Raw genomic sequence first — 15,520 nt, forward strand, 5'->3', positions numbered from 1 at the left:
TTTGTACTACATACTGACACAGTATTTAATAAATCTACTAATACTAACATGAAATGTGTAAGACTGTTCAAAAAATGTTTTAAACATACACTGTATATTTTGATATTGAGGTAATTTTGATCGCATTGATTGCTTGCTGAGATACTCTAAGCAGATAAGACATAAAAATCTTGCATGGAAGTTAAACATTTGCAGACATGGCAAAATAAGTATCTAGAAACTTTAAATAATAAAATTTATTTCATGTGTTGCTTGAATGTTTTTTTTTCTTTTGTTCTTCCATAGGATGGTTGTTCTTGCTTTGTCTTGATGGACGATTCAGTATATTTTGTGCATTTGTTCTATCTCAAATTCAAATTAAATGTGTTTTTTTCTTTATGGAATGGAATGTTTTGGAAAACATGTAATTATTATTAATCACTGATGTAATTCTTCAACCACTACTACAGATTTAGATCTTTAAGTTTTATAATCATAGTTTATAATATCTCCTTAAATTTTGTGTTTATTGCAATATTAACCCTTCATGTTAATACATAAGCATGGAGTATGGAGGCAACTATAAACTGTTGTATTACATTGCAGATCGAGTATAAACATTATTACAAATGGGTATTCTAGATTGACATTTTTTAACAACTCAATCCATATGCATGTATTAAATATTATTTAAACTTTTCTTTTGTAATTGACAGGTTCCCTTAGTATTTGGTGAAGGACACAAGTGTTCAGCACCAGTTGGTCAGCTGTGGGTAGAGCTGCTTCGTTTCTATGCCTTGGAGTTTAATTTGGCTGATTTGGTTATTAGCATACGGCTTAAAGAAACCGTGTCTCGTGAATTAAAGGACTGGCCGAAAAAACGCATTGCTGTGGAAGGTATATGATGTTTACCATCAGACTTTAAAGAGCTGTTACCTTTAGTTTCCTAGGGTACTACCTTGGCTCTTGCCATCGTGTGTAACGAGTTAGATTCTTCTTATCTTAGTCTGTGTTTCCTAACAATATAGTAGAATATGTTTTGAAACAAATACATTTAAGTAATGTTTCTTTGGGGTATTTTTAATCAATGTTGCCAAATTAAGTAAATAATAATAGTAATAAAAAAAAAAAAACACACTTCAGCACGCTTCCTAGATTTCATGTCCTTAACGTAATGTTAAGGACATATGTAATTGATATTACTAAGTTTAAATTTTGAGAAGATGTAAATATATTTTTAAAAAGAACAGTTAACTCCCCCATTGCTGTCTCACTCCTTTATTCTAGACCCATACTCAGTCAAAAGGAATGTGGCAAGATCTCTGAACAGCCAGCTAGTGTATGAGTATATTCTTCACTGTCTGAGAGCAACATACAAGTATTTTGCCTTGCCTCACAAAAACCCACAAAGTTCAGCAAAAAAAATCCTCCAAATGTCAGCAGGGAGAAATCCCATACACTGGACCCTGGAAAAGATGCTATAAAACCTGGTAATTCTGAATTGCAAAACATGAATAGCAAAAGAAACACAGGAATAGTAGAAGATTACAGAATTGACGGTACAGGTATCCCTCAAGCACCTCGGACTGATCCTTCAAAACTATGTGATGGCTCAGAAAGCTTGACTGAAGAAGAACTGGCTGATGATCTAAGTAATTTGGGAATTGCTCATGAAGATTCAGACTGTGTAATTGAAGAAATCACTTCTGGAGAAAACAAAGATTTTAAATCAAGTCGTGAACAGGCAGAGAGTGGGAATGAAGAGGAAGAATATGAGGAAGAACATGAACAAGAAAGAAGCTGGAATAATAACTTGCTGACTACCTGTCAGGTAGTCGATGAGGATAGTGAAAGTGGAGACCTCCCTGTTACCTCCCTGCTGAATGATCATGATATAGAAACCTGCAGTCCTTCAGACTTGGAAGGTTTTCAGAACACCACCTTTACAGAGAGTGATGAGTTTGTCTTGGAGTGCAGTGAGATGATGGGTGACCAGATTGACGTTGATGAGGAGAGTACGGAAGGTACTGATGAGCTGGACGAGTCCCCAAGCAAATTCATCCTTTCAGCACAGAATCAGATGTCTGAAATGATTAACTCGGATGATGAGGATGAAGAGGAGGAAGAACAAAGTCTTCCAAATGAGACGAAGCATGGTGATACTAGAAGAGCTGAAGGCGAACTCGATAATGTACACACGGGAGATGAGGATGCAGTGTCTGAGGAGGAGGAAGATTTGTCACTCCCTATTAAATATGAAGAAAAGCATCTAAAAGAAAATATGGATGGACTTCTGAGGATTGATCTGAGTCAAGAGGATCTTGCTGAGAGAAGTGCTTTTGAAGAGAATACATCTATAGAACAATGTTCAGACTCTGAACTTTTTTATGAATTCAGTAAATCAGCGTTTACAAAGGGCAAGGTAAGCAATCTTTATCAGAACATAAACATATTGCTTATGTTTTATTATCAATCGTATGAAAGCATTATTCAATATCATTGTGAGACTGTATTTTTTAAACCAATATTGCTTTCTGTTCATACAGTCTCCTACAATCATATGTAGCTTGTGCAAACGGGAAGGTCACTTAAAGAGAGATTGTCCAGAAGACTTCAAAAAGATTGAGCTAGACCCACTTCCAACTCTGACACCGAAATTTTCATTTATTTTAGATCAAGTTTGTCTCCAGTGTTACTGTAAGTTGGGTTTTTTTTTTGGGGGGGGGGGGGGAAGGGGGGTTGTTTTGTTTCTTTTTTTTTTTTTTTAATATTGTGGGATAGAAAAGTATTGCAAAAAACAATGAAATAACAGTGACTGGTGGTCTTGTAAAGGGAACTGATTTACCTGCAATGCAGCATCCAACTCCATTAGATTCATAATGGCTGTTATAGGAGTACTAGAAAGTTTCTATCTAGAGAAGTAAAACATGTTTAGGTTTATCTTCTGCATACTGAAAGCTTCTAGCTGACTGATGACCCACTTAGACATCTTAATATAGATCTATGAATTATAATTTTGGGTAGTTTTTTGCCTAATGTTTTTAAATTTGTCTCTGCCTTGAATTTCAACATTGATTGAACCTCTAGTTGTGGTTTCTGATATACAAAGACATTGAAATTCTAGAAAAATCAGAGGAAGAATACTGTTCTGTAATACTTCTTCGATTTTCTTCTTTTCAGGGTGACCCAACTTTCCTCCTTTCTCTTGCCACTTCTGACCATTATTTGTCTAATTAATATTTTTCTTTGAACAGGTATTTCTCCATCTTTGCTTTTTCTTTCACATGTGAATCTTACAATCTTTTTTTTTTTCTTTTTCTTGCTCCCTGCCCTCCACCATACCACTTTTTTTTGTTTCAGTCTTTGCTGTTGATTGTTTTTAGAAATCACCATGCTTAATTTTTTCTTTTTTTTTTTTCTTTTTTTAAGACGATTTTGCTCCAAATATTTTGGAGGATCAGGCTCGGGAACACATAAGACAAAATTTAGAGAACTTCATTAGACAGGACTTCCCAGGTAATCACGTAGTTCTGGCTTTATACTTATGCTTCAGTGTCTTCCCAGTATATAAACATTTTAGTATTTGATGATTTACATTGTTGTTCAGATTTAGTATATAATATTAAGTTAGTTTGTGTAATCTTTCAACAACCATATCACAGAATCACACAATCACAGAATGAAATGCAACTTAATATCTCATCCATTTATACCATTTGCTGAGCTCAAGCCATGGAATCTGTGCCTTTAAAATATGAAGGCTGCAAAATCATGTCAGGTTTTTTGCTTGTTCAAAAAAATCTATATATATAAAAATCAGATTCTGGGTTTAGCTTCTTTGTCTTAGAAATACAAAATATAAGACATAAGTAGGAAGGAAAAATGTCAAATTAAAAAAACAATAATCAAAGCAGTAGTGGAACAGTTCTATAGCTGTCATTTTAATTTCATTCAGATTAATTAAACTGAGATTTTAATAGCGGTTCATCTCATAATTCATTAGGTTTCCTATTTTTGTATCTTATAAACATTAAGTTTTCTGTAGTGCTTAACCCCTTTAGGAATCTGATTCCAAGATTAAGAAACAATGTTTTGATTCATATACCCTTCATATATATATATATATATATGTTTACATTCCTTATTTTCAGCATTATTTTTCTCTTTGTTCTTATGTTTACTGTGAGAGAGAAGAATTGGCAGTGTATAGAAGTATAAAAAAAAAAAAAATCCAGCCCAAGGCCAGGAGAGTTTGTGCCCATACCACAACTTATTGTTTGAGGGATACTTTAAGCTATAGATACATATTTGTTCTGTTTTTGAAGCCTAATTCTTTGACACTGTTTCTTTTATTTCTGGAATTCATATCTGTAGCCTCTGGACTTCAGTCCTTTTAAAATGTGCAAAAGAATTTTTGGCTGGAGCCTGGTATGTGGACAGATCTGTTCCTTATCCTGAAGATCTCTGTAGAGAGCAATCTTCTCTATTTTATCCAGATTTTAGCTTGCATGCTAAATAATTAAATAATTATTTGACCGCCCAATTTGTTTCTAGATCTGTAGAAGACTCATTTGAATAATAAAGTAGCGATTCTTCCCTAATCAAAAAGATTGATGAAAAAATTTAACTAGTAAGGGGTAGTTTTAACTACCCCATAATAATAGTAAATTATTTATTCCTGTGTTAAATGGCACACCGTAGTTTGAAGCTGTATAAGATTTGAGATTCTGCACTGATATGTTATCTGCTGCATCTTTTATAGGAACCAAGCTGAATTTGTTTGGCTCGTCCAAAAATGGTTTTGGCTTCAAACAAAGTGACCTGGATATCTGCATGACTATTGATGGATTGGAAACTGCTGAGGTAGAAGACTTTTCATTAACAAATGCAAAGCTTTTACAGCTACATAAATCGTTTACATACTGAAACAATTTTACTTTTGTAACAGTGCCTCAGATTAGAGGAAAATGTAAATAGGTGTCTTAAAAGCAGATAATGTGGGTAGTATTTTGGGAATATTTTACTGGTGTTAGGGATAGGCCTTTAAAAAATTTACTCCTGGTACTCAGTTTTCTATTTTCTATTGTTAACACTGCAGATAGAATTATAACACTGATAGCATTTATTTCTAGCTCTTTATGTTATAGATTGTGGGTAAGGACTGGGCCTAATATAAATTCACTGTTGAGGAGGAAGAAAAATAAAAACCTGTTAAAATTCTGTCTAGTACTGGTTTTGAAACATGCAATTTTTAAAAAAAATTGTGATATTTACAATATTCTGTGCAATTTTAGTTCCTGAGTTACATAGCTGTAAACTTAATGACATGTAATAAAAGGTTTATCTGAAATACTTTTTCTAGACTTTTTTTGGCAGATGCAACTTTAGTGATTTTTTTTTCCTTAATGTCTTAGAGCCTTGATTGCATCCGAATCATTGAAGACTTAGCAAAAATTCTCAAGAAACATTCAGGTACTTTCTTGAAAATGAAAAAAGTGGCTTCATTTATGTGACTTTAACTGATACAGTGAGAAACCTGTGTGTCATAGTACGTGATAATTGTTTAGATTAAACTCCCGTGTATGGCTTGATATTAGTAAGAATGAAGGGTATATGTTATGCTGTGAGCATTTTGGATTTTTTTCTTATGTGGAGGTCTTTGGGGCTGTAATGTTGTAGGACCAGATCTAAATTAGACATTCATGTCCTCTGTGCATGAGAAGCCTTATAATGTTTGGGGTTTCAGGTTAGTAGCTACATTGCATTTTAATGGAAGAGTTCACAAAAGCTCACAAAAGTTTGCCCTGGGTCATCTGTTTTATTTAGAATAGGTTTTTTTATATTTTTTATCTCGCATAAAGTTAGGGTGTTGAAGTATCAATCATTTTGCTATAAAATGTAGACAAATCTTCAAGTCATTTGTATTTATGTGTGTATATGTATATATAATTGCTTGTAGATTCATCATGTTTGACAAATGCCTAAAATAGATACTAAAAATCATTTTGATATCAGCTAAGATTCTATTTTGTAACACTTCTGCTACAGTTTTGGGTTTTTTTAATGCATTTTTATGACTGTCATCTGTCAATTGTTAAACCTTCCTTCTAGGTCTAAGAAATGTCTTGCCTATAACAACAGCTAAAGTCCCCATAGTCAAATTCTTCCATGTCAGAAGTGGTCTTGAAGTAGACATCAGTTTATATAACACTCTGGTAAGGTTATTTCCTTTTCTGTTAGTGGGACTAAAAAAGGCAGGTGTATAAGTGAAGTTGAAATGTTGGTTTTGCTGAGGTTCAGTAATATTTCAATTACCTATTTCAATTTTAGATTTTTGAATAACAGTTTTTATTTCACTGCAAATGGAGTCAGTTTAGAGTTGGAATTTATCTAAGATACATTTCCTCTTCAGTAAGAGCAAGCACTATCCTTTTAGGTGTTTGAGTATTTCTGTAACTGAAAAATAAATAACATAATTTCACTCTTTTCCCCCTTGCACCCAGTCATGGCAGTTCCTTAGAATTTGAGGCCTGGGATAGTGATTTTTGAAATCAACTTGCCTGAACTGTTAAAATCTACAGAAGAGCACAAGTCCTTGGCCAAATATTTTAAAAACAAGTTTTGTTTTTCTTTTCAATGTCTATGAACTTCAAAAGCCAGTTCGTTGAAACATCAAAGGAAAGTAAGTTTTAGAGACAAGCATTCTGTAACTCTCTGAAGTTTCTGTATCGGTCCAAGGGGAATCTTGAGCCACTTACTTCAGCCACTCAGTAAGTCTGAAAGTCTATTCTTGAAGCTTTGCATCCATATGGGTAGGCTGATAGCTTTCACAACTCTGGGCTGAAAATCTCTTAGTTCAAGAACTTACCCTCTACATATTATTTTGAAAATGCAGTAATAGATTAATACTTACTTTTCTGAGGTACTATTCTGGGAATGCTTCTTTGTACCATTGGGGAGCAGATTAAAGATGTTTATCTGCTCTTTGGCAGGTGATAACTTCATAGTTGAATGCTTCCTTAGTTTAGTTCCACTACTCAGGGTTTCACACTTGCTTTTGTTGAGCACAGAATTCTAGTGTTTTTGTCCACAAATTAATTATGACTTTTAAATAAATTGCAATGTTTTTTGAAAAAGTATGCATGTCTACATGTGAACTCACAACTGCAGTACTCTGTGTTGTTCCTTGACCTTGCTTATCTTGACTAAAATTTATATTTCATGTTTTCAGAGGCCTTTTACCTCTTTTCTGCAGGACATCCTTTTTTTGCATATGACTTTCTTGTTTTTATAGGCCTTGCACAATACACGACTCCTATCATCATATGCAGCTATTGATCCTAGAGTAAAATATCTGTGCTATACAATGAAAGTCTTTACGAAGGTTAGTATACTTGAGACAAGCTAAAAGCACTAGCACCTACAGTGAGGAATGGTAACTACGAAAAACACAATTAATACTTATTTTTCTAGATGTGTGACATTGGAGACGCATCTCGAGGTAGCCTTTCTTCTTATGCATATACTCTTATGGTGCTTTATTTTCTTCAACAAAGAAATCCACCTGTTATCCCTGTTCTTCAAGAGGTACAGTATTTCAAGGAAGAAATGAGTATCAGTGCACAGAATGGAGCAGAAGAATGCTGAATCTGAACAGCTTTTCTAATTGGTTAATATTGTATTTTTAGATCTACAAAGAACCAAAGAAGCCTGAAATTTTAGTTGATGGCTGGAATGTTTATTTCTTTGATAAGTTGGAAGAGTTGGTGAGTATATCAGAAAGTGAATTTGAAATGACTTAACAAATCAAAAAATTCATTTGAAGGAACATACTCCTCAAACATACTGTTAGTATAGAAACCAGTTTCCAAACAATAATCTCTGATCATAAGTTCTACATGGGTGGCATAAATACACTTAAATGGTAATCAGAGAGAATTTATTCAGAGGTATTGCCTTGAACATCCCAATTGCTTCCTGTGAATTTTTCAGAACATAACTGGTTGTATTTAATTAAGTATGGAAAAAATCTGAATAGACAGATTTGATAGAAATAATTTTTAAGGTATCATGATGATTAATTGCTATGTATAGATGTGGACTCATTAATGAGTGGACATACCTCATACAAATATAAGCTGTCTATCTATTCTCTGTTTAATCCTCTTCTCATATGATCAAATACACTGCAAGTGAATTAATCAACTTCGATAACAGGCGAAACTGAATGTTAGAAGTATAGTTATTTTTATTGCTAATCTCAATGCTTAAAAAATACCATTTTAAAGAACAACTTGGTTTAGGAATACTTATGAAAAAAAAAGGGAGGTATTCTAGAATGACTGACTTATGTTCCTCTTACAGTAAAATTTATATTAAGTATACTTATTTTAATTATTTGAATTTCAAATAATGTAAATACTAGAAAAAATATATTTCTGTTATTTTTAGTCTACTGTCTGGCCAGAATGTGGCAAAAACACTGAATCTGTTGGGCAGCTGTGGCTTGGACTTCTCCGTTTCTACACAGAGGATTTTGATTTTAAAGAGCATGTCATATGCATTAGGAGGAAAAGTTTGCTCACAACTTTCAAAAAGCAGTGGACTTCCAAATACATTGTAATTGAAGGTAAAAGCACACAGGTTGAACATGTGGAATTCCTTTAATGCCCAAATGAAAAAATCAGTCGTTGCATATGGCTTGCTTTGTTTTTCTTTTGCTACCTTTTAAAATGCTGTTTGTGTATATTCTGAAATCTCAGCAAAATTCTCATTAATTTTCAGTACTGCTGACTGCAAAGTCTTCATTTCTTTTCCATGTGAAAAGAAGCTGTAAAGTAAATTTCAGCTTTGCATAATGTCATTAAGTGACTTAAAAACAAATTTAATCATATGCTTTGGAGAAAAACTTAGCTGTAATGAACAAACTTATATTTAGGTGACTCCACATTACGACTGATCATGCCATATGCATTTGTTATACTATTAAGTAACATGGTGGTTTCGAGAAAACACACAGACACGTTTTGGAAAAGTTCCTTAAGCTAGAATTTGCAGGCCCAGCTGATTTTCACAGGAAGGGTTTCTGCTCTCCTACCAGCATAGCTTACTCCTTACAATATTTCAATTGATTCAGATCTGAGCTGCTGTGATCCTTTATCCTTGGGGTAAATTTGCATTCAATAAACTTGCAAAGAATGTAATTTGTATATTAATTATACATTAGGAATTCTGTCTTGGATTGTTCATGTATATACACAATCCTGATTTGCTCTGTACTTGAGTAACATCTATAATGTTTTTATACAGATCCCTTTGATCTGAACCACAATCTTGGAGCTGGATTATCCAGAAAAAGTAAGTTTTCCTTTACAAATTCGGGTATAGAGTGATGATCTTATCTTAGATCTTGTTTCGATTTGTTTCATTTTTCTCTTTTCTTTCCCTTCAGTGACAAACTTTATAATGAAGGCTTTTATCAATGGGAGGAGAGTATTTGGTACCCCTATAAAAATATTTCCTAAAGAATATCCATCAAAAATGGTAAGTTTTATTATGTTTGGAAAGTGGAGCATGCAGCGTACTAGTCAAATCATGGCTCCATGGTACTGGATTATCAGAAATATTAATTTCTATCAAAACAGCTGACCTTTTTTTTTTTTTTTTTTTTTTTTTTTTTTTCAAACTGCTGTTACAAAGCAACTTGCAGACCTGGTAGGTCAGCAGCTGGCTTTGAAGAAGAGGCAGCAGTAGCCAGTTATCTCATCTGGTCATTCTTGAGTTCAGCTACCCACAAGAATGTTTATTCTTTCCAGTAATTCAGTGTAGCTTAACTCTAGTTTATGTCTTAAATTCCTGAGTGGTATTTGTTCTTTTGTGCGCATGATTTCTTTTTCAGGAGTATTTCTTTGATCCTGAGGTACTGACAGAAGGAGAACTAGCACCAAATGATAGATGCTGCAGAATTTGTGGTAAAATTGGCCATTTTATGAAAGATTGTCCCTTGAGAAGAAAGTAAGTATTTGAAATCTGTATGGAACATTTCCTTAGCTTTGTTTGGAAGAAATGATAAAATGGTGATGTTCAGGAAAAATGGTACATATTGCAGGTGATGTCTTTACTATTAATATGAGTATATGTGAATATCAGCTTTGGCCGTGGGGGCAGAAGGGTCTATTCTTAAACTTTTAGTCAGTCTTAAATCACTACTTTTTATCAACATCTCCTCAAGTGTTTAAAGCTGAATAGATGTGTGCCGTGAAGAGTACTCATGAAAGCTTTTTACATACTTTCATTTAAAAACTTCTGTTCTAGGAATGTAGTGCTCCAGACAAGAGATTTTTGGTCATATTCACAGAATCATGCCATTCATGTCAACATGTCCAAAAGCAGAACAATAGCATGACAGCATGGCGCCTTTTTTTTTTTTTTAAAAGCACCTACAGATTGGAACAGAGTCCTGTCTGTATGCAAGAGCACAGCTTTCTGATCCTCAGCTGAGAAATACTCAAAATTCAGTAAATATCTTCCTGCAGCTAATGAATGCTAAATTGATCTTCCTGCTCTTTACTTGGTAATAGTCTACACTAGTTGCATCAAGTATTCCATAATACTGTGGGGTTTAGTTAGCAGTAATTCCACATTGGTGAGTTTGTAAGCTATGATTGTGTCCCCCGCTTCTGGCACCTCCTGTGAGGTGAAGAATCTGTAGGTATCTGTAGGAATCTAAGGTAGTTGTTCCCTTGATCATTTTAGCTACTTCTCTCTGTACCTTCTCTAACTCTTAAGCTACGGAGACCAGACCAACATGCAATGTTCTCATGTAGGAATGCTTTTTATATAGCAACAAAATGCTTTGTCTTGTTCTCAGGATTTTATATGATGGTACCAATATCCTGACAGTCTTTTTGGCTGCTGCTGTTTGCCAGTCTGTTAGTTTTGGGGATTTCTCTAAAATTATTTCAAAATTTCTTTCCTTAGTTTTAGGTGCCAGCACCCAGTTCAACATCTTGCAGACATGGTTTATGTTCCCCTGGATGTATTACCCTACATTTATTTACACTGCAGTTCATCTGCTCTAGTTGACCCTGCATGTGGGGGGCTGGACTACATGACCTGTAGAGGTCCCTTCCAAACTTCAGCATTCTATGATTCTACCTCATTCATTCCATTTTTGAGGTTATTTTCAAGGTGCTACCCATTAATGCTGTATGTGACTGACTGAAACATGTTAAACTCGTGGGTTTCACTAACTTCTGCTCCAGATAATGTATGAAGAGGTGAAATAAAATCTGTCCAGTGTTGGATCTTTGAATCACATAGAATGCTAGAAGCTTCTCCCATAGGAAGGAAAGCTTTTTAGAAATACTGTGAATATATATATGCATTTTCAGACTAGAGGAGGGAAGCAAGATTTATCAGCGAAGTGTATGGAAAGGGAAAAAAAATCCTATAATCTGCTGTTTATAAATTCTTTGCTGGTTGTTTCTTCTCTTATGTCTATTTCTTTCAGCTCGAGTATCTAGACCTTGGTTTATATTTGAGTGTAGCTATGAGATTTTAGCACTATAATCTAATTGTAAATGTACACTATTAAGGATCCACTACATTCACTGTCCTACTAAGCAATGCTATAGTAAAGGGATGGATGCATTGAATCAGTTTGTTTAACTTACTGAAGAAGTACATGGGGATTATGTCATCTGTGTGCAACGTTTTCTTTCTCTGCTTATGGATGTAAGACCTACGAACCCTGCAGCCTTTTTCTTCTTCTGCAGACTGAGGCAACAGCAGGATTTTGAAGATAACAGAAACCAAAGGTACGCAGAAAACAAAGAGAAAAGAAGCAAAGAGGACAAAGAAATTCAGAATAAAGCAATAGAAAGAGAGAGCTCTGTTAAGGAGGGAAAGCTAGAGCTATGTACACCTCCGAAGAGCAAACTAACAAGGGTATCAGTAGAAACTGGAAGAGACAGAACTCCCAGGCAATCAGCAGAAAAGTGGAAGCGCCTGGAAGACAGAGACTTAAGAGAAAAACGTTGCTTTATCTGTGGAAGAGAAGGTCACATTAAAAAAGAATGCCCACAGTATAAAGGAGCTACAGGTATGAAACCAGTATAGTTGAGTAACTTAAACATTTTATGGGTTTTTTTTGGTTGGTTGGTTTATTTAACAGGGCTGACTAAGGGATAGGGTTTCCGCGTTTATATCATGTCATTCAAAGTTACTTTATTTTAAAATGCAGTCATATTTGGTCAGTTTTCCCTTCATCCTAACCTATTTTTCAGAACGTGTTCTAGCCTGAGACATCCTGGTTTCTTTTAGTAGGCAAGATACTTGTATAGAAATGAAATGAGTTTATAGTATGTTGAAACTGCTTCCACTGCCTTCACCATAGTTTACTAATATTTCATAGCACAGGTTTCTTTTCATTACATGATCACAGCAATAGGACAGTTTTTATTGCTGTGATGGTATAATGAATAGCCTGTAGTTCATCCCATCATCTGAAACAGATTTCTCCCATGCTGGTCGTTATGACTGTGTCTAATTGCTCTAAAAAAATACTGTGAATGAAATAGAGTAAAAATGCATTACTCACTCCTAACTCAGCTGACAAAGAGGTAGTCTTCACAGCAATCTGTCCTATTTTTTCTCTAATCCAACTACCAAATTTTGCTTAAAAGATAAATCCAAAAATTACGGAAGTGTCACCAAGCACAGATCCTGACCAAAAGACTTGTAAGCAATAGTGAGTCCTCCCTCAGATCAGGAACATCTGTTATCATCTGCCTTGCAAGTGAAGATCACTGTAAGGGAAAAATGAGAAAATAACATAATGCGTTTAGTTAGCTTCCAAATGAATGTAGTATTACACTTTAGGTATACCTAAAGACATTTAAATTAATGCTAGAAAACTCCACTGTGCAGATTACTCTGTTATTTTAACAGACCAAATAATATTAGGACGCTTTTAGACCAGCTCTTCCCTATCAGCAAAAATATTTTATCCTGCTTAGATAAACACACCCAGCTTATATGTCAGATGTATGCAGTGTAAAAGGGAATAAGAATATGCTGTAACTAGAAATGGAAGTGCAAGGAAAATGGTACAAATATATTAAGAATGTCCAAAGATACTGAAAAGTATTTTACCAAATACTTGTAAAGTATTGGGTGGATAAAAATATTTTTTTAAAAAAGCAAGTACGCTGTGTTTATTTTTGAAAATTTAAGTCTAAAATTAACTTCTTAATTTCTGTTTTTTTGACCCAGTCTCTGTGAGTATTTCTTGTTACTATTCCATTTGTTATGACCTCAGTTCACTAGACTGAGAAAGATGAAAAAGATTGTATCTGACGGTTCAGGAGACACTGACATTGCTATATTTTGAAGTATGTATGTAAACATCATTCAGCATATTGGAGTGGTGCAGAGACTGTACATTGCATCCAAAAATCACTAACTCTGGAATAGGAGTTTTTGTCTATTATTTGTATTTTGGGAAAGATTGATTTTAATGAAAGTCATTACTGTGGATTGGGTCTTTTTTCCTCTCGTTTCCTGTCCTGTGTGTTCTCTCTAGTTGCGAAGAGCACCTAAAGCATCCGATTTTTTTTATAAACAAACATGTGTGCTATAAACATTTTGTGCGACTATGGACAATTCACATTATCCCAGTATCATCTTCAGCCTTTCTCTGAAGGTCCCTACTTGCTTTGCCCTAATTTAGAGGAAGATGCAGAACGAAGCTTACTTGCAATTAGAAACTTACATGCTTAGTTGTAGATGAGGTGGATCTTGCCTTATTGTGCCCGTTTTCCGTATCACCAAATGAATGAAAATAATGACCTACTTTCTATGTGTCATGATGGTAGATTCTAAATACTCTGGTATTTTTATATCTTACAAAGAAATTGAATTTCAAATTAGTTTATCTTGTTATATTACAACTTTTTCAGGTAGTTCAAAACCCGAAGTGTCGTGTGGATCACTTTCTTTACCCAGTGCTGCCATACATGCTGGTAGATTAAATCAGGTAAACACCAAATACCTATTTTCCTAGAGCTCTTTTTTATTTAAATGTACTAAAGACCCCTATAGAGTAACTAGGAATAGATTTACATAAGCTTTCAAGGAGAGACCGTTTTACTTTTGCTTGTGGAATTCCTCAATTCAATTTTTATTCATCAATCTGTATATGTTGTTTATAGGGAATGCTTATACATGAAGAAAAAAAGAAACAAAAAGGAAAAGTGTTTTTGAGTCCCCAATCAGGTTTGTATCTGCTAATTCAGAAGTTCAGTATAAAAGCATGTGTCTCTAACCTGCTTTTCCTATCAATCCTTATGTGAACTCTGCCCAAAATGTTGAACACAGCACCAATCCAGATAGGTTGTTATGTAATTCTGTAGCGTAGCTGATTTTTTGTCAGTGTGTGGGATTTCTTTTGGTTCGTCTTGGAAGAGCAACTTGTAGAGCATGCCAGTTCTCTCTGCAGTCTGTTCTTTAGTGAACTCTGATGGATGCATTGCTTTTTATCCATCTCTGTTCTCCCTGTTTTGCGGTACATGGGGTTCTCTGTTTCTCTTTGGGCACCACATGCGGAGCACTTTCTTGTGAGGCTTCCTCAGAGAGGAATCATCTCAATTCCCCACAATCGGCTAACTTAGCAGAGGATGTGAAAGCACGTCCTTTGAGCTCCCCGCATGCATGACAAGCAGAAGTCAGATCATGACCTTATTTATGCACATGCCTTCATGTGCAGTCTCTGGATGGGAGATGTCGTGTGCATTGTGTTAGCTTTCTTTCAGCAGTTTTACACATTTTATTCATTCAATGGTACAGTGAAGATTTTTAAAGCAACTGCTTTAATTGCCTTGAGTCTTGAATGCAACTCTATTGTCCATTAACATTAGCAATAATATAAAGATGACTTGAGCTTGCTTTCCTCATAGTCTGACAGTCTTTCTTCTGACTCATAATTCAGTGTTATTTTGTCTCTTTTTTAAAAAACTCTTAAAGTATAATTTTTTTTCTTCCCTTCCCCAATCTTAGGCAGCCTTTCCAATAAATACATGACTCAGGGAAAAGCCTCACAGAAGAGGACCCAGCAAGAATCATGAGGGATATGAAACACTGTTAAAATGCAATACAGGCCATTCATTCATTTTTTAACTTTTTTTTTTTTCACCCTTTGGCTAAAACATCTGGATTCACAGGACAGCAGCATAAATGATCTTCAATTCTAAAGAAATATGGATATTTTTGATGGCTAGTTCGAAATCTATGGATTTTAATATTGTCACCCACCATGGAACCCTATTTTAAATAGATTGTTTGAGCATTTTAATAGAAAGCCATGATGGTTAGTGGTTTTAACTAGGTAAAACAGGTAGATAAGGGCAGGTACTAAAAAATGGAGCATTTTTAAGGTACTGTCATTCAACCTGATCCTTTCAAAATGCACTAAAATTGTGTGCAAGCCAAAAATTCTCTATTTTCTTCAAAAATGGACTTTTGAAGGAGGAAATAATATTTA

General features: G+C 34.6%; 1 protein-coding gene across 1 annotated transcript in view; it reads left to right on the top strand.

Moving 5' to 3' along the window:
* TUT7 (terminal uridylyl transferase 7) overlaps window positions 1-15,235 on the top strand; it is a 29,345-nt gene extending 14,110 nt beyond the window's left edge. The window contains 19 exon segments of the mRNA XM_010218397.2: window positions 696-876; window positions 1,267-1,380; window positions 1,383-2,401; window positions 2,526-2,676; window positions 3,409-3,495; window positions 4,742-4,842; window positions 5,394-5,451; window positions 6,091-6,194; window positions 7,274-7,363; window positions 7,453-7,566; window positions 7,668-7,745; window positions 8,431-8,608; window positions 9,289-9,336; window positions 9,431-9,522; window positions 9,878-9,993; window positions 11,757-12,082; window positions 13,941-14,017; window positions 14,193-14,256; window positions 15,037-15,235. Of these exon segments, the coding sequence (XP_010216699.2) occupies window positions 696-876; window positions 1,267-1,380; window positions 1,383-2,401; window positions 2,526-2,676; window positions 3,409-3,495; window positions 4,742-4,842; window positions 5,394-5,451; window positions 6,091-6,194; window positions 7,274-7,363; window positions 7,453-7,566; window positions 7,668-7,745; window positions 8,431-8,608; window positions 9,289-9,336; window positions 9,431-9,522; window positions 9,878-9,993; window positions 11,757-12,082; window positions 13,941-14,017; window positions 14,193-14,256; window positions 15,037-15,104 (3,066 nt within the window). The 3' untranslated portion in view covers window positions 15,105-15,235.
* The last annotated feature ends 285 nt before the right edge of the window (window positions 15,236-15,520 follow it).

This window comes from Tinamus guttatus, unplaced genomic scaffold, assembly GCF_059628265.1.
Source record: "Tinamus guttatus ecotype Peru unplaced genomic scaffold, ASM5962826v1 Tinamus_guttatus_pri_ptg001019l, whole genome shotgun sequence".
Taxonomy (NCBI): domain Eukaryota; kingdom Metazoa; phylum Chordata; class Aves; order Tinamiformes; family Tinamidae; genus Tinamus; species Tinamus guttatus.